We start from the raw sequence: 18,397 nt of genomic DNA, 5'->3' as shown, positions 1-18,397 counted from the left end.
TCTCTCTCTCTCTCTCTCTCTCTCTCACTCTCTCTCGTCCCCCAGATACCAAGTGTAGCCTTGGCACTAAGGGGCACAATCTCAAATATATTCCTCTATCTTCTGGATACAGGTATACCTGCTAACAGCAGTGCCCAGGTGAGCTGGGCCCAGGAGGCTGGTGGACTCTCAGTCCTGGCAGAGCTGCAGGCTGGGGCTGAAAACCTGAAGGCTGAGTTTAATGGGGGCAGGACAGGTCAGCCTTTCCCAGGATGGGAGTTCCTCTCCAGGCTGCAGCACCAAATGAAACCCCTGCTGAAAAGGGGGCTGTCAAGTTCCATACAAGCCAAAGCACATTACCAGGTGCAGGACTATTGTAATGATCAACTTTAGCTTGTTCAAATTTCATTTCAATTCATTAAAAACTTCAAACTCATTTCTGTCTTCTGTCTGACTTATCTCTGACTTATCTCTGTCCTCTGCCTCAAAATCCATCCATAATATCCATAATCTTTTGTTTGCCTTTCTCACATTTTTATCTTTTTCTTCCCACTCCAAGGTGGAAACAGACGGAGTGAACACAGGCTTGGTCCTTCACATGGAGGAGGAGAAAATGGCTGACATATTTCTTAATGTTGGAACAAATAACAGCACGGCTAGATTGGTAGCATCTCTATGGCAACAGATGAGGCAGCTCAAGGGAGTGATACCGACGTCTTTACAGGTGAAATGTACATATAATACACACAAGTTCCCTTGCAAATTTGTTTCTGCAGTGTCCGATATGCATGTGTCTGTTTTAATCATTGTACTTAATTAAATATGCAGAATGCATTATAATTTGTAAAGCTAGATGAAACAGAGTATTTCAACATAAAAAGTGTCATAAAAATGCCTCAGATTAGTACATTGGTGTAGCAGAATGTTTTATGTTGCGGCTGCAGTGTTCTGTAATCCCTCTGTGAAATCCTTCCATCTTCTCTCCCAGTTTTTCCTTTGAAAAACAAACTTTGCTAACAGGGGGTTTTGTTTTCACAGATGAACTGCACAGGGGACGCCACCGCAGACCGCCTCTCAGGCCAATGCTACGGAAGTGTGGCCGGCCGCCCTGTGGAGGTACGAGCCTTTCGCTCCTATAGACCACACAGCAGGCTCTGCTACGGCCTGGTGCTAGCTCATCTTAGCCTCAGTGCTCAAGCTAAAGGCTGTTACAGTCCCCATGGTCAGACAGAGATCAGGGCTAACCTCACCCATTCTTCCAGGCTATTGCTGATGTCCCTGGGCCTGCCCACCAACTCTAGTCTCAGGCTTCTGCTGCGGCCTGGGCCTCTGAGGTGGGCACTGGGGATGGGGTTGGCGGCTGGCCCTTGGAGAGTGGACTTGAGTGCGGGACTGAGGTTGGAGATGGCCGGGCTCTATGGCTGGCATGGGCTGGTTGAGTATGGGACCCCTGGTGTTACACACAAGGCTGAGGTGACGGGTCGGATGAGGTTGGAAAGCTGGTGTCACGTCTGGGTGGATGTCAGCGGAGCGTGGGACTCAGTCAGTTCCAGTCTGTTGGTGTCTGTCCGGTGTGGAGGGGTGGGGAGGCTGGTATGGATGCAGGTTAGGGGCAGTGAGGGGGGAGCACCACACAGGACCTCCCTAGCCATACGTGGAAGAGCTGGGAGAGATGGAATCAAAGGTTCTCTAGGTTTAGAAAACCAACAGGACTCCCTCCAGTGCCTGTTGTCAGTATTATTAAAGGACCATAAGGCTGAGGTGGGCTGGACTCTCCAGCACCACTGGGCCTCTCTGGCCTCCACCATCCCAGAGAGAGTGGACCTCCAAGGGTCAGGCCAGCTCCTGGATACCTCCTTCTCTGGAAGTGCCCGGGTCTCTTTCGACACCCATTCTGCCCAGCTAGACGTCACCGCTGCCTGGGAGCCCTATGCCTCCCTCAGGGTGATGCTCCAGCATAACTTGGCCACGCTAATGTCTGCTGGTGTACCAGGGGGACTCACTGTTAGCATGTTGTCCGGGTCCAGTCAAGCCCGGTTGGAGGTAGAGAGTGATGTGTGCTCTGTGCTCATCCTGGGAAATCAACAGAGGAGAAGAGAGGACAGGAGGACCAGCTGGAGTGTTTCTGTCCGTCAGCGATGTGTCTTACTGAAGGTTAGACAGGAAACATGGGGGCAAGAGAAAGTCCCAGAAAACATGTTTCCCAGCAGAAGGAAAGGAACGGAGACATCTTCACACTGGAGATGACTTTACTCTTTCCTTTACAGTGCAGCAATGATGACACTGTATGATACTGTATAATACTGTATAAGCATTTTTTCACTAATGTTAAAATGCCACACATGAGTCTCAAAGCTGGAAGACTTTATGGCAACACAACCTTATTATGTTAATACTGGTATCTGATCTGTTTGGATGGGCTGAAGAATGGTCCTGAGTTGTTTTTTTTTATCTTTCCTCCACAGACTGTCCTGCCTCCTCAGTCCTCAGTGAATGTCTCCATCAACCACTCCGGCTGCTCCACAAATCTGGATGCACATCTCCAGGCTGGGGGAGAAGAGAAGGGCAGCCTTAGTCTGTCTGTAGCCTGCACCCCCCACCTTAGGCTCAGGGCCTCCGTCCAGCACTCCATAGAGGGGATACAGGCCCTGGGCTTTCCCACTCGTGGTGCTTTGGTCCTGGGTGTATCAACTGCAAACCTCCCTGGTGTGGAGGTGGGCTTCGAGCTGGGACACTGCTATTTCAGGGTTAATCTGGGGGAGACCAAGGCTTCAGAGACAGAGAGAAACCAGTCTTCTTATGCTGTCAATGTGACCAACTACTGTCCTGCTCTACAGGTAAGGAAACCAATCCTTTTGTGTGATTTAAAGGATTAACATAGTGCCTGTGAAAACCTGAATTCCTCTTTACTGTTTATGTTATAAATATTAGTTATCTCTAATTGTGAACATCAGTCATTTCCACCCCTTATGTCTCAGTTATGAGCCCTGAGTTTTCCTACGTGACGCACCCTTATTCATATTAACAAAGCTTCCTTTGAAATAGGATTCCCGCTGCTATAAGGTCAAGCTGGAGCTCATTTGTCACTGGCAACAGAGCAGAACGACACCAGAGATGACATATCTGTATTTCTTCTCCACTTCAGAGCAAGCTTTGGTGATAAAGTGTGTTTGGTCTACCAGCAAGATCTTCCTGTAGATGAAATTGTGAGAACTTTGTTTGAATGGTAGGGGTTTGTGGATGCAGCTGAAACGGAGTCCATTTTGTCATCTGGAGAATCAAATGGTGGTCAGGAGGAGAGGGATTTGTGTTGAGGGCACAGGGAGAAGTTTTTAGGTTGTAAAACGTATGCATTTTATGATGTTATGTCATCCGCCATCCGTGTGTGTATTTGTGTGTGATCATCAGTGTTGGGAAATGTTACTAAAATGCAGCTAGTGCCTTCACTCTGTTACTAACCTTAGAAAATAACTAGTTACATTATAAAGTTAGTCTTTATTAAGAGCAGCTTGGTAGAGTGCTTTGGCGATACTCACTTCAAAAACATGCCGTAGCAATATGGCTTCTGCTGTGTGTTGTCGTTCATTGTTTTGAAATGCAATGCAAGACTATCACTGTGTTTTCAAAACAATAAGATAATCTCATTCATATCAAGCAGGCTTAGCTTGCATTTTAAACAGCATGTTGTCTGCACAAGATGCCACAAAATTTTCATTTTTTTTTATACTTCTAAACACTGTGAAATAAAAAGTACAAATAACAACATTCTTATTTAAAAAAAAAAAAAAAGCAACCAATAATGCATTACAGGAACTGAAAAATTAAAGTTACTAGTTACCACAAGAAAGTAATCTGATTACCTCAACACTAATGAACATTCTCCACCGGTGTTTGTGTGTCTTTCTTCCCTAGGGAATGATCCTCCCAGTCTCTCTGGTTCTTCATGGCCTCCTGGCAGTATTCCCCTGCCAGCTGACCTTGTCCTCCACGCTGAGGGCAGACAACCAGGACCTCACCCTGGAGCTGGGCCAGTCCTGCAGGCCCCCGCGCCTATCTGGGACCCTCACTCACTCCTTCCCCGGGCTGAGGAGCCGAGGCCTGCCCCAGACGACCACCATAGAGGCCTCTGCCCCCGGCGGCCCAGGCCAAGCTGGGGCTCTGCTGATTAAAGCTGGGGCGTGTCACATCAGAGCTGAAGGAATCATGGAGGCTGCAGGAAGGACGCAGTGGCTCTGGGCTATGGAGTCTGAGTGCCCATTCTTACAGGTAGGGCTTTGTGTATGCCAATTACTAAAGCTGTGATGTATTAGATAGTTGCACTATGGATCAGGCTTTGTCTGTCCGTCTGTCCATCAAATGTGACACCACTGGTCTGATTTTACTGAAAATTGGAGGAATGATGCAACTTTGCATTGTGTTCCAGTGTTTTAAATTTTTTAAAATCAAATAATACCTCAGAAGCCAGTGGTCCGATTTTGATGAAACTTGGAGAAATTACATATTTTGTCACTGTGTTTTGGAATTTACAAAAATACACTAATTGGCCTGATGAGGGCGCTATAATTAAAGCTCAGAACTTTCTAAGGCCCTAACTCCTACTCTGTAAGTCTGACTCACTGACACAAAACTGGCAGCACACATCCAGTTATTCTTACAAATTACACTGATTGCCTAATGAGGTTACAATTTTAAACAACATGTTTACTTGTTTAAGTTTTTATGTTAATAGTAAAGCCACTGGTCTTGGTCTCTCCTCAGGCCCATTTGAATGGCTCAGTGTGGCAGGACAGCCAGGGTGTCTGGACAGCCAAGGTGGACACTGGTGTGGAGGGCAATAGGGGTTCCCTATGGCTGAATGCAAGTGCCAGACCTGAGCTGAGGCTGGAGGGCGAACTCAGTCACAACCTCCCTGCTCTCAGAAGTTTACCAGAACACGGCAGGCTGCTAGTAACCGGCAGGGCTGGAGCAGAGGGATATGACACTGAAGCCCTGATACAGATGGAGGAGTGCGCTGTCAGAGCCAGGGGGGCTGTCATGTCACGGCCAGACCTGCAGGGGTCGCTGGTGTATTACAACAACTGCACAGTGCTGCAGGTAGAGTGCAGATGTCACAGATAATGCTTTCTTTCACTGTTATCCACACTACAATGTGGAGGGGTTTGGCTTACAATTAAATAATTGATCTGTGAGTCTACTTGCTGCCTATTAAGTCCATCCATAATATCAAATCCTATTTGTGCTTGTAGGAATGGGGGAGTCCGAACAGGATGCAGGCCTCTGGGTCCTTGGTTGTCTCCCAGACTCTTCTTGAATCTCAGGTCTCCATGGCAGTAGACAACAGAGAACTACAGGCTTTAATGGCCCTGAAGAAAACAAAGGTATGGAAATACACTGAAACCCCAGTGGTTTTACATTTGTAGCATTTTGAAATTTAGATTGTTTGCCCTTCATGTGCAAAATCTACCTCTCAAGTCATAAAATGATACACAGCGTACATTTTGCTGTTTAGAGACCATGTGGTGTGATCCCATGTAGCATGATTCTGTGTTGTTGTTTTTCAGGATAAAAATGAAGCATCAATCCATCTCAACCACTCTGTGCCCCTGTTGAAGAAGGTGGGTCTCCCTACCGATGCTGCTTTGACAATGAACACCGGGAACCATGGCAATGGCTCGTACTATTTCCTATCGCGCTGCAGTACAGGCAATCAACAGGTAGGAGGCAATAACAGCACATGCTCTTGAAAACCACACTAGCCAGTAATCCATTTGACAAACCCTAGTTTAGGGTTTGTCAGGTCCAGGGCCAATATACTATGTTTAGAGCATGACGTCAAAAGTATAACACTATTCATTGATCTATAGCCACTGCCCAGCTGACAACTTGTCTCTGCTGGCAGCAAGATGCAGAGAGAAGCATAAGAAATTTATTTTGGGTTAACTCAGCAGAATGAATAACGACCAACCCTGGCTGGCCCTGTTTGAAGCCAGATCACAGTGGAGGTTCCTCAAAATGTTCAGTTTTTGTTCACGACTTCACTGTGAAGGCTGTAATTGATGTGATATTCTGAATGTTTTACAGATAACACAAGAGATGACAGTGGCAAAGACGTCTGAGTCAGTGAGAGTCAAGAGTCTTTTTAGGCACACAGTGAACTGTCTGAAGAAAATGGGAGTCCCTGGAAACAACAGCATCCAGGTTAGAAACTCATAAATGGATTTAACCAATTAACCATCAAGGATCGATCAGTCCATGGTGTCTGCCTATATGTGCTGTGCTGCACTGCAGACTCCATTTGACCATGGTTGGAAGTCAAAGGCATAAACAGTTTGAGACTACAGTAATTTTGTGCTGGTATATAGATAGTGTCATCACAAAATGTCTCATCTCATCTATAAATTGCTTTCAGATATATACAGGTAGATTTTGAAAAGAAGGTGAAGAGGAATATAGACTTTGTGAATGGACAGTTGGGCCACTCTTCCACTATAATAACCCTTGTGCTCTAATATCTTCTGTGGTCCTCTGCTGTCTGCCTGCACCATACTTTAAGTTTACAGTTTACTTTTTTTTTTATTTGTAATGCGTTGTTTCATTTTTCAAATTACATCACATGAAGTTTTCCATACTTTTTCAGAAAGAAAACTAATTGCAGATTTGAAAAGCAAATGTTTTCTAGCAATAGCATCCCAACAATTTGGTGTAGAGAGGATGCACATTTTGCCAGTTACTAACATGCACTCATGTGTTTTTGAAAATCTCTGTTTATGTCAGATGCTAAATTTCACTGTGACTATGTGCATAGATAGAACTCGGTTCTGGTGAGGGGAAGACTTTGATCTTGCAATCCCAATTTGGAGGTCAGCACGCAGGCTTGAGGCTCAAAATGAAATGCTTCCCCATGACCACGGAGTTAAGAGGAACCATGTGGCACAGCTGGCCATGGCTACAGAACAGAGGACTCCCACTCATTACAGAGGTAATCTAATATAACAGCATGCAACAACCCCTAAAAACATCAAACGTTCATCATCTCTTGTTTGTCTCCTTTGTTTTATTGATATATTGATTGACTGATATGATGAGATCCTCCACATTTCCCTCGGACTCATGGCTTCTGTTTGTTATTAGTGTGGCTTAAAGGTTAAATGTGTAATGTTTCTGCTTTATTGAAGTATAATGACTTCAATGAGTAAATATCAGCAGAGGTTCCTGAATGGTAGTGAGTGAAACAAAGTGAACAGCCACGGCGCACGCTCTGCAAAGATTTCTGCATTCAAAAACACAGGAGCTGGCGGTGGTTAATGTTTTTGTTGTTTGAAGACCCTCCTGCCATGCCAAGGTCCATTCAAAAATCTGTCAATTTGTTTTTGCGTTGCTTATCAGCAAAAACACACATCAGGAAATTTAATTGAAGACTTAATTACTAATCTGTAGGGTGTTCTGGTAAATTTGGCATTTATATAATCCTCCAAACAGCTCGAATTTTAATGGACCAGCCCATTTATGCACCGGGGAAGTGGTGTTACTTACACAAAATAGTGACTGTTTCCCTTCGATATTTCCCATAAATCCACAGACAACAGTAATCTTGGTAATATATCAGTATCCTAATCGTGGCAAGCGTCCATCAAATAAATAAATTAGAAGGGCATTCGGAGAGCGCAGACCTCGGATCCGGATCCGCTCCAAAGTTTAATGGGTTCTTCCTTGGCCCATGCTACACCCTTCCACGAGGTTTCATGAAATCGGGCTGGTAGTTTTTCTGTAATCCTGCTAACAGACAAAAAAACAGACAAACAAACAAACAGCACCGAAAACATAACCTCCTTGGCGGAGGTAAAAATGCACTAACGTGATTCTGAAAGAGTGCAACTGGCTGATGATGGTCTCGCTCTACGGAGGGCAGAGTGTTGTTGCTGAATGACAGAGGCCAGCATTGGACCAGAAATTACACATAGACCCTTTAAACATGTCCTTGTTTCTCCCTGTAAAAAGCATACTCAACTTTGTGAATTAGGGTTGTAACAAAAAGCGAGACTCTCAAAATGACTCTCACCTTTCCTGTCCCAGGGCCTGTGCTCCATCCAGGGCAGCTTCTCTCAGCTTCAGTCCAAGGCTCAGCTCACTGTGGACAAACACAAGCTGCTTGACTCCGGCTTGAACGTCAGTGTAGCTGATGGACGTCTGGCCATGCTGCTCTCCTACAGTCCACCTGCCTCCTCTCAAACAGGGACACGACACAGTCTGGACACCGCCCTCACTGCTCAGTTCAAAGGTCACATTGATTAGACACTTGGTTATACATTTTTTGTGCACTCTGACTACTCTGTCAATTACTTTAATATTGTCTCCTGAAGCTCACTATTCCTAAATATTTCTACAGTTGTTTCCCAGTATACATAGAACCAAATAAAAGAGAACAAGACAGTGACACCATCACAGTAGTGTCTGTATTAGTTGGATTATATTTAACAAGCTTATGGGCCTGGCAGGTTCTCATTATGTTCTCTGCATGGCACATGGCAGAAATTCAAAGTTCATAGGACCAGCGTTGGCATCAAGGCTGTGTTTGTTCAAGTATGAAAGCCACAGAACATAAAAAAACAGTACATATAAATTGGGCATGACACCTACTTCACATACCCATAATACCCTTATATTTTATTGCTTATTTTGATCCCCACCAACTGGTGCTAAAGCAGCAGCTGCTCTTCCTGGGATCCATACAAAAAACAGAGAACACAAAAAGCGCACGAGAAGTAGCAGAAAAAACAGTACGTACATACAGTACCTACATACAAGACCTGATTACATTGAATTATATATAAAAATAAAACAGACAATAAAAAACAGACAAAAAACAAAGGACCCTTTAGGACATTCTTTACTGTGATCATGGATATGAGACCCTCTCAGGTGTTATTGCTATAATCAATGCCAACTGTACTGTGGTCCACTTGCAGGTCCCCTGCGGAGTGTGTCAATAGATGTGCGCTGCACAGACTGGAGGGTCCGTGTGGTGGGGGATGTTGGGGGCTGGGCGACACATGGGTCCAAGGAGGCCAGAGTTACTCTGAAGCACAACATTCAGGGACAAATTAGCCCTGTCTTACAGGTGAGGATAGCATGCACTCAAATTCCCACAACACAATATATTCTGTTTTTTCTTAAGTGTGCGGTCATACAGTCCAGATGTAACTCGAACCCGGCCACTGGGGCCGTGCAGTTCAGAAGAATAATAATCTGTTTCGTGTCAACAGAGGCAGAATGGATTATGCTTGGCTGCTTGCTGGATGCTTTGTTCTGCTGTCCTAAGCTGTGTATGTGTTGCTGTAGGTTGAAGCCTGGGGCAGACTCACTGACTCACAGCTCAGGTGCTCTATGGCTGTGAACCCTGAGCTCAGCTCCTCACTGGCACTCATTGTTCAGGGACACCGTCTCCCTGACAGGTACACACACACACACACACACACACACACATCACTCATATACATTGGTTAATAGTTAAAAAAAAACAAAAAAAACATACTGTATGAAATGAAACACTTTCCAGCTGCCAGGCTTTGAAAATAGCATACAGTCATCCAACGCTGTGCCAATGAGCCTGCTATAAGTGTAAACCTTTTCCTTCACATACAAAACCTCCTATCAAACAAATACATTAACATGCACAGACATATACACACACACATACTTTTAGTGATGGATGTTCTTTTGTCCAGCAAGGAACTGATGGTGAAGGTGGTCCAGAATATTCCCCAGTTGTTGGTCTACCTGCCTGCTCAGCTCAACACCAGGTCTCAGGTAGTTTCCTCTATTACTGATAAACAAATATGGCACATTTTCTGACAGCGGCTCACTGGTTGGTGATCTTGATGGTCTGTTATCTCTGTCTGTCTGCTTCTGTCTATCTGTCACTTTCTCTACAACTTCAATGGTGGAGGAAAGGTATCTTCTCTGAGTCCTAAGCATTGGCTACAGTTACATGCAGACTATTTTATCATTACAGATGAACATTTTCCGATTGAAGATTAGAAACTAACATTTTAAACAAAGTGTTTGGAGTGAAGGCAGGTGGATTAGTGCATGAGTGATTGTCTGTCTATCTGTGTTAGCCATGTGTTGGACTGGTGACCTGTCCAATGCAACACCTTCTTCCTAATGCATGCTGGGATAGGCTCCAGCCTTCCGTGACGGCGATAGGAATAAGTGGATAAAGACAATGAATGAATGATCACCAAAGCATGCAATCAGAATAAATGTTGAGGAGAATATTTTAGACTTTCCCAGAAAAAGTGGATGTCACTTACTTTTAGTGGTAGTCAGTTGGTGTAGTCATATCGAGAACTTTACACCGCTACACAGCACATAATGACACACATGATGAAACAAGGATAACGGGACCTCACATATAATGGACAGTGGAGTACATACAGTATATTCATTCACTGTCAAAATGTAAGGATGGTTTCAATCCATCACCCTCTGGGTTACGGGCCAGCACGCTTCCTGTGCTGCATTCTGTTATCCAACACCCGAGAAAGAACCTGAACATATAATTCCTAGGAGGCCGGTGCCTTAAGAAGAATAATAGGCTGTGTCAAGGCTGTGTCAAGATCAGAGGTGAAGCTCTGAGTGGAAGTTTCTTTTTGGAAGTTGTTTTTATGGAGGCAGGTTTGGGGCAGAGCGGAGGAAGAGTAATTGAAGAGTGTTGCTGCTCTGTTGAGAGCGAGAGGATTTTAGCATGAGGATATTTTATTGTGGCTTATATTATTACCTCCACCAAATGTTTTCTCCCCATTCCGTCTGTTTGTCTGTTAGCAGGATATCAAAAATTTATCAACGGATTTGCAGGAAACTTTGTGGAAAGTTGGGTCATGGAGCAAAGAAGGACTGATTAACTTTTCACACAGATTGGCCAAAGGGGGTGTGGCAGTGGGCGTGGCTTCTCATAAATAGGCATATACAGTATCTTCTGAACAGATTCACATAACACCATCAAACTTTGTGGCCTATCAGCAGACATAAGAAGAGGCAAACCCTCCACTATTGACCCAAACAAACAACATGTGGCCAAATTTCCAAAACTTGGTCCAGTGGTAGAACCTCTAATGGCCACTGAACAGATTCGTGCTGATTGGCCATGTGGTGTTGTGATAATTGGCTAAAATGCTTAAAATGTCCCATTTCAGGTACAGTCATGAAAATGTGTGCATTTTGTGCAGGGCTTTGTGCAGGGCTTTTCACCTCATGTGAAACAAGTTAATGTGACATGGAACAAATTATCAAATTTTGGTGAAATCCAACATGTGGAACTGGTATATCTTGACAATTGCATAGTGTTGGTGCAGGTATGCACTCTACTGAGTGCCATCTAGTTTTGTTTCTAATGACAGAGCCATTTTGGAATTTGGAATTCAGATCTCCCTCTTCATCTCTCTCTCTCTCTCTCTCTCTCTCTCTCTCTCTCTCTCTCGCACGCTCTCGCTCTCTCTCTCTCTCTCTCTCTCTCTCTCTCTCTCTCACTCTCTCTCCCTCAATTCAATTCAATTTGCTTTATTGGCATGAAAGTTTACAAACAATGTTGCCAAAGCATGAAGGTAGAGAGTGTGTGTGTGTGCGTCTGTGTGTGTGTGTGTGCATGTGTGTGTGTGAGTGTGTGTGCTGGGTTAGCACTCCATCATATAATGCCTATCAATAGTCATAACAGTTCAACAATACATTCAATAAAACAAGAATCAAAAATACAACACATTGGTCAACGTGTGTGTGTGTGTGTGTGTGTGTGCATGCGCATGCATGCGCATATGTGTGTGTGTGTCCAGCTGAACCAGACTCACTCCAGCGTGGCGGGCCTGGTGGAGCTGTCGTCTGGCCGGAGGAAGCTGTGGGCACTGGGGGAACTGGCTTCCATCGACGGAGGCTACAGACAGGCTCTGGAGCTCAACCACTCCTACCCACAGGTATTCCTGTGCTTAACCTTCTCGTAACAATGTGTTCAGTGCGCTCAATGCACATTTGACACTCATGACCATGTGCCCTTAAGAATCCATTCAAAACCCATTTGAATCTTTCAGAAAAAACATGGCTCTTGTGAAACTTGTGTTTTTTCATCCCCGAAAACGTTGACTACTTGGAAAAATCTTTATCTGATAGCCACACTTAACATATTTGTCCACTGAACATCCGAACATCCTGATGTCCTAAATGTTTCTGTGATTGGTTCTGTTCACCAGCTGAAACCGCTCCCCAGGACCGTAGCAGTGAGGACTCTGTATGAGGCAAGGAACTGGAGCTACCAAGTTCAGCATGGAGCCATATGGGGCAATCAGGAGTTCAGCTTGGCCGGCCTGTACTCTGTTCCTCCAACACTGGAGATGGGAAACCACACCCTGAAGGGTAGGCTATCACACACAATTACAGGGGCAATGTGTTTTTTTTCACGAAAGTTTGGTGATTTCCATTGCATTTTCCTGTCATATCAGGCCTACAAGTAGATATAATAGAAGGCTATTCTTGAGTGAGCAGTGCTAGATAGTAAAGTCTTCACTACCACTTTTGTCCTTGCAGCTCACTACAAATTGATGATATCTTTTTCATGTCCTTGCTCTTAGTTCAGATCACCTGTGTTCCCCGTTGGAGCAGTCTGGAGGTGACACTGGAGCGCTCCCTGCAGGCCCGACTGGACAGTGTTTTACTGGGCTGGAGCAGGCACGGCCGCCTGGAGCAGGTCAGCACACAGAGGCTGTCGTGTCCCAGAGACAATGAAGGCCTTCATTCGAAACTTAGGCTGCTAGACTTCCATCTGCCTGCCTCTCTGTCTCTGTTTCTGCCCCCCTCTCACTCTGTCTCTTTGAATATGCAATAGTAAAAGTGCCATAAATGGACTGAATTTTCGAAATTTTGTAATACTATAGGACAATTTCACAGCAAGGAGATATACGTTTCTGAATGAAAAAAAAAATCAGAGTGAAAATCTGATATGTAAGGAACATCTTAGTGAAAAATTTATCTGAAACTGGCCCTAAAAGATTGTTCACACCATATTCACAGGGTTCATGCGGTGAAAAGTTTATTTACAATTAATTTAAATAGAGAAAACTGATTTTTTTTAAAGCAGAAAAGTTAGATAATGGTAGTAAAACATGTATGATTCATGCAGGGAGTCATCCACTTAGTCTCTCTGTGTCTCTGTATGTTGTTAATGCAAGTAAAAGCAGTTGTAAACACTGTATCCTAAATTGTGCAAGAATATAGTTCCAAAGTACAGTATACAATATAAGGCGTTGGACAGCTTTCAAAGCACCATGTCCCACCCAGACCAAACCCCTGCAACCCACACACTGCTCACCAGGAGAGGGGAAGAGGGGAAAAAGGAGTGAACTATTTTACTCCTCTACCTTGTTAAAGGCAGTAAGTTATCATACTATTCCAAGAAAGGAGCCCAGATTTTCATGAAACAGTTTTTTTTTTATCCTTTATTAATCCAGGGAAGGTCGACTAAGCATTCTCGCTCTTTTTCAGCCTGCTTCACATTCACACACATTCACATTTGGGAGCTTCCCAGTGCAGCCAGAGTCTTCTACTGCTGGCCAATGAGCAGCTCTACTGGATCAGTTGGGGGCTAAGTGCCTTGCTCAAGGGGACCTAGGCAGTGGTTGTTGAAGGAGGAGAGAGCGTCACTCCTTCCATTTTCCCAGCAGGTCTTGGGAAAATGTCTGTTCACACGCCTGCCTCTCTAACATCTGCGCTGCCACTGCCCCAGGTGTCCGGAACTTCAGAGAGTGCATCTGATTTCCTCTAGTTTCAAAAAGTAAAAAGTTCAGGATATCTTTTATCCATCTGGAGAAAGATGGTGGAGATTAATGTTTCCATTAAAGGAGAATAAGACGCCTTGCACCTTAAGATATTTGACCAGAACATCTGAAAACATGAGCAGGACCAGAGGATGTAATAGTAAACAGATTGGACTGCCCACCAGGGAGAAGAGGGGTTGTCAATATTGGAATAAAAACTATAAAGTCTAGCTTTAGTGAAGTCAAACTGGAGCACCACTTTAAGATGAATCAGGTCATGTCTGGCATACATGCAGCAGGTGTATATTAAACTGCCTCCCACTGATTGTCTGACATTTTCACCAAAATCATTGTCCCCAAGCCTTTTAGAGTCTGGCATAGGTGAAGGCAAAATGTTCTAATTGGTTTCAGACAGAAGTAACAGACTGCTGCGACCAGCTACATCTGAAAAACAGTCAAAATTCTTCTGGACATATTGTCTGATTTGTAGGTATCTAAAGAAGTGTCTGCTGAACTGGGACAAAATCCTGATTGTATTGGAAATTACTGGCCTGGAGCTAATTTTATGATCTAAGGAAGGCAGATGGGCACAAATTGCTGAACCCAAATGGTTGTGAGAATTCAATTCCCAGGCTTCCAATAATAGTAGATATAGTTATATAGTATAGGTAGAGCCAGGCTTTGAGAGCTTCTGGGTCTTTGTAATGCTTGTGTTTTTTTTGTTCTGTGAGCTTTATTACTTCAAATAAAAGCAAAAGAAATAATGTTAAGTATAAGCATCTGTAAGGGTTTCATTTCTGCGTTCTGTGGTCATAAACTGAGGCTGGGTGATTTGTTCATCTGAAGGTGCGGGCTCTCAGCCTGTGGAGCCGGTCGGAGGAGATGAATGAGACCAAGGTGGAGCTGAAACAGCCCTTCACCTCCACGGTGTCCCGGCTCTCCCTCCACACGCTCTCACACATCTCACAGAGGGAACAACGCAGCAGCCACCAGGTACACACAGTCTGACATGTACATGTTGCACTACCAAAGGTTCCATCTCAGTATATTTAGCCCTAATGAGTCTAACCGTTCTTATCAATTGATTTGACATATTTTGACAAACTAGGACTCATGTTCTCAAAACAGGTAATACAGCCATGTGAACACAAGAGGTTTTAGTTGTAAAGATTGTGCCAAATGTAAAGAATTGTGTGTAGTGTTTTCAAAAGTTCTGATTTAGAATTACAATCTGAGTGAAAAGCAGAAACTGTGCTTGTATTTTTGCAGAATTGGTTTATAATAATATATATTATATAATATAATATATATAATATAATATTATAAATATATATATATATATATTTATAACATATTAGACTATTAATTAAAGATACTATTAGTTTTGCAGAATTATAATGAGTTTAGACTGCTGTGTGAACTGTTTTGAGAGGTCCTGGCCTGGTTGATTTGTGCTGGAAACAAGTGAAATTATCTCACTCCTTTGCAGATTTCTTTCCTTCCCCTTGTTTTAAGAAAAGTAAGATTTTGAGACTTGCACGCTTTTTTTTTTTAGCAGTGTAGACATTATATTTGACATCAATATGTAAATATCCCCTCCTGAATATAATCATAAGCACCCAAGTGTATGCGACATTTTCACGTCCAATCTTTGAAAATGTGATCTCAAAAGGAACAGCAACTCTGACTCTCATTCTGTCTTTCCACATGCTGTTTCTCTACTTGGTTAATCAAATCTGTTATGGACAATGTTTTCAGCAGAAGCATCACTGCACCTTTTTTTAAAAAAAAATCTTTGTTACTGTGCACCCAGACCCATCTGTCATGGGACAGCGCGGTGCCGGTGAATATCTCCCTCAGCCTGAACAAACGGTGGCAGGACAACTCCAGCAGGGGGCAGGCGTGTGCTCTGTTCTCATCCAGACAGGTAGGTGAACCCTCTCCAAGTTCAAGATAGAAAGCTTTTCACAAACATCTACATCAGAGTGGGCTGAACTGTTTATGAAGTGCCTTGCTTTGTGTGTGTGTGTGTGTGTGTGTGTGTGTGTGTGTGTATGTATGTGTGTAGGCGGTAGTCTCTTCTCTTAAAGGTTGCGTGTCAGTAGGCCAGGAGGGAAACTCATATTCCCAAAATGCTGAACTAAGGTGGGACAACAGGAGTGTCAAGCAAGGCATGAAGTACCAGGTACTAACAATATCAGTGTTGGAAAGTCTTAATTTTTCAAGGCAGATCCTGCATAGACTTAATTCATTTAAAGACAAATTGATCAGCATGAATGTATACGGACTGGAAAGACATTTAATACACAACTTAACCTCTCTTGAGGTCGTTTAGGATGTCTGGAGTTTTAAAATATCTCTGTATCTATTTCTGTGTTGTGTCTAGAATGGTCTGAGGGGAATGCACAGTCTCCAGATCAGTGCCGGGCTGGAGAACGTTTCCCCTGCTCCCTGTCCTTCACACAGCCTGCAGGCCAAGGTCCAGACCAACCTCAGGGACCGGCTGGAGCACACAGTGCAGCTGGGTCTCTGCCCCCCGCGGCCTGTGAGTCCACACCTTTCTGTCCTTCGTATTTAGTTTCTTTTGTCATATATGTCCATGGTCATTTCTTTCTGCTGTGACAGTTGAGTTATTTTACCTCTCCTGTAACATTCGGGGAGTTTGCACATTCTCCCCGTGCTTTGGTTTCCCACATTTCAAAGACATTCAAGTCAGGTGGATTGGAAGACTCTAAATTGTGCATAGGTTTGAATGTGTGTGATTGTCTAGCTTATTATCTATCTACGTTTGCCCTGTGATGGACTGGCGACCTGTCCAGGGTGTTTTGCTGAACACCCTAAATAGGAATAAGCGGGTAAAGAAAATGAATGAATATAACATCATGTATAGAGATGCTCAACTTGATTCACAAAAACAATGACTAGAAAGTAGAATGCAACAGTGTCTTTTCTTATATCCACAGTGGAACTTCTTGATCTGAAAGGCAGACTTTAACCTGACCGGTCTATCGAATAGGCAATGTGACAGAAAAAAGATAACTTCAACAGCAAATAATAATAATCAATAATGATCTGTCTGTATTTCAATATGTTCAATATGTTTTGTTATTTTGGATCGACCAGAGTCTGAATAAATTGCAATGCCATAAACACGTCATCCTCCTGTACGAGTTCCTTATCCAAAGGGCTCAGACCTGACAGACAAGATTTCCTTTCCTCCAGCTGTTTTCTCCTGTCTGTGTTTCTCTCAGACTCTGTCGTGGTCCGGATCCCACAGAGTGAACTCAGGAGAGGAGCTGTTTTACACTCAGACTCGCCTGTCAGTGACGGGACGACCCTACCATTGCAGCCTCACCCTTGCCCTCACCAACTCCTCTACTGTTCATGGCACCAACATATCCCTCTTCTCTGAGGTAAACCAGAACGACTCCATAGAGATTCATTACCAACTTATTAACGTGTCTCAGTTAAGCCAACTCATTAACTGCCAAAATGGTAAGAAACAATCCGACTGTAGTGGAACAGAGGGAAGATTCAAATCCCTACTGCAGATTGGCAAAAGTAAAGGCAGATTTAATAGTTACATGTAGTTAGTAGAAGTTCAGTCTCTGTTATTTGTTACATACATATTATATATATATATATATATATATATATATATATACACATACATCATTTCTATAGCTTTCTACTAGCACTTCCTATTAGGTTTTAGGCTTTCCTTGCTTATTGCCATAATTAGAATTTGATTAAATTGTATTATATGCTGCAAATGTTGCTACTGTGCGTGTGTATACTCCATAGTCTAGGATTGGTAATTGGAGTGTGGAGGTGGGAGGCAGTGCTCTGTCTTCACCCCGAGGGTCCGGGCTGCAGGTCCAGACCAGACTGGACCGCAGTGAGAACTTGTGGCTGAACGGGATGGTAGAGGGCAGATGTCTTCAGACCACAGCAGGTTATAGGAATGGTAAATACTGAATCAGCTATGCAATATACCATGAGTCTATGGTTTAAGTTTTGAGCTTGGTAAAAATATGAATCACTTATGTGTACAAAGTTTTGTATTGTGTGTGTGTGTGTGTATATGTGTAGGTTCAGGGCTCGATGAGGACCTCACCGTAGCGGTGTGTGTGGACACAAATTGGAGGCTGACCTTAGATGTGCAGAAACGAGAGGACCGAAGCAAACCCGAGACTCTTGGCAGCGTCTCCATGGGAACAGCCAATCAGAGCTTAGTGCTGAGAGCCCATGGCTGCTCACAGAGCCTATTTGCAGTGGAGGTATGGCCAACAGAAAGTGGGCTAAATCTACCATCTCAAAATCAAAATCAACCATGTGGCAACAGGAAAAATGTTGCAAAGCCAGTTGCTTAATATTCATATTTTCACAGGCGCGAGTTCACTACTTGAGCTCACAGATAAGGAATAAGCTGCTGGAGAGAATCAAGACGTTACAGCATCTCCTCATGGAATTCAGACGGCAGGTAACCACAACATACAAAGTAGATGGAGACTTTCAACAGATGCTGTAGGCTTGGATTAGGCTTAGCCATGGCATAAGGATCCATTTCACAATTTTACAGCAGATATCATGATGTACCACACACATGGGTAGCATAG

The 18,397-nt window shown here is 43.8% G+C and overlaps 1 protein-coding gene across 1 annotated transcript in view; it reads left to right on the top strand.

Annotated features, from left to right (window-relative positions):
* LOC139647353 (uncharacterized) overlaps positions 1 to 18,397 on the top strand; it is a 45,137-nt gene that overhangs the window by 17,628 nt on the left and 9,112 nt on the right. Inside the window, exons 36-58 of the mRNA XM_071523231.1 lie at positions 113 to 342; positions 1,018 to 2,022; positions 2,445 to 2,816; positions 3,892 to 4,245; positions 4,738 to 5,073; positions 5,298 to 5,357; positions 5,541 to 5,693; positions 6,061 to 6,177; positions 8,053 to 8,257; positions 8,946 to 9,097; positions 9,319 to 9,431; positions 9,705 to 9,786; positions 11,808 to 11,945; positions 12,219 to 12,381; positions 12,597 to 12,712; positions 14,625 to 14,771; positions 15,592 to 15,724; positions 15,854 to 15,963; positions 16,165 to 16,323; positions 17,030 to 17,191; positions 17,583 to 17,745; positions 17,871 to 18,058; positions 18,169 to 18,261. Of these exons, the coding sequence (XP_071379332.1) occupies positions 113 to 342; positions 1,018 to 2,022; positions 2,445 to 2,816; positions 3,892 to 4,245; positions 4,738 to 5,073; positions 5,298 to 5,357; positions 5,541 to 5,693; positions 6,061 to 6,177; positions 8,053 to 8,257; positions 8,946 to 9,097; positions 9,319 to 9,431; positions 9,705 to 9,786; positions 11,808 to 11,945; positions 12,219 to 12,381; positions 12,597 to 12,712; positions 14,625 to 14,771; positions 15,592 to 15,724; positions 15,854 to 15,963; positions 16,165 to 16,323; positions 17,030 to 17,191; positions 17,583 to 17,745; positions 17,871 to 18,058; positions 18,169 to 18,261 (4,751 nt within the window). The remainder of the gene's footprint in view (positions 1 to 112; positions 343 to 1,017; positions 2,023 to 2,444; positions 2,817 to 3,891; positions 4,246 to 4,737; positions 5,074 to 5,297; positions 5,358 to 5,540; positions 5,694 to 6,060; positions 6,178 to 8,052; positions 8,258 to 8,945; positions 9,098 to 9,318; positions 9,432 to 9,704; positions 9,787 to 11,807; positions 11,946 to 12,218; positions 12,382 to 12,596; positions 12,713 to 14,624; positions 14,772 to 15,591; positions 15,725 to 15,853; positions 15,964 to 16,164; positions 16,324 to 17,029; positions 17,192 to 17,582; positions 17,746 to 17,870; positions 18,059 to 18,168; positions 18,262 to 18,397) is intronic.

Source organism: Centroberyx affinis, unplaced genomic scaffold (assembly GCF_046629955.1).
Source record: "Centroberyx affinis isolate AG114_WGS23_722 - 3 ecotype Tasmania unplaced genomic scaffold, CSIRO-AGI_Caff_v1 ptg001078l_1, whole genome shotgun sequence".
Classification (NCBI taxonomy): Eukaryota; Metazoa; Chordata; class Actinopteri; order Beryciformes; family Berycidae; genus Centroberyx; species Centroberyx affinis.
This window is presented reverse-complemented; position numbering and strand designations above follow the sequence as displayed.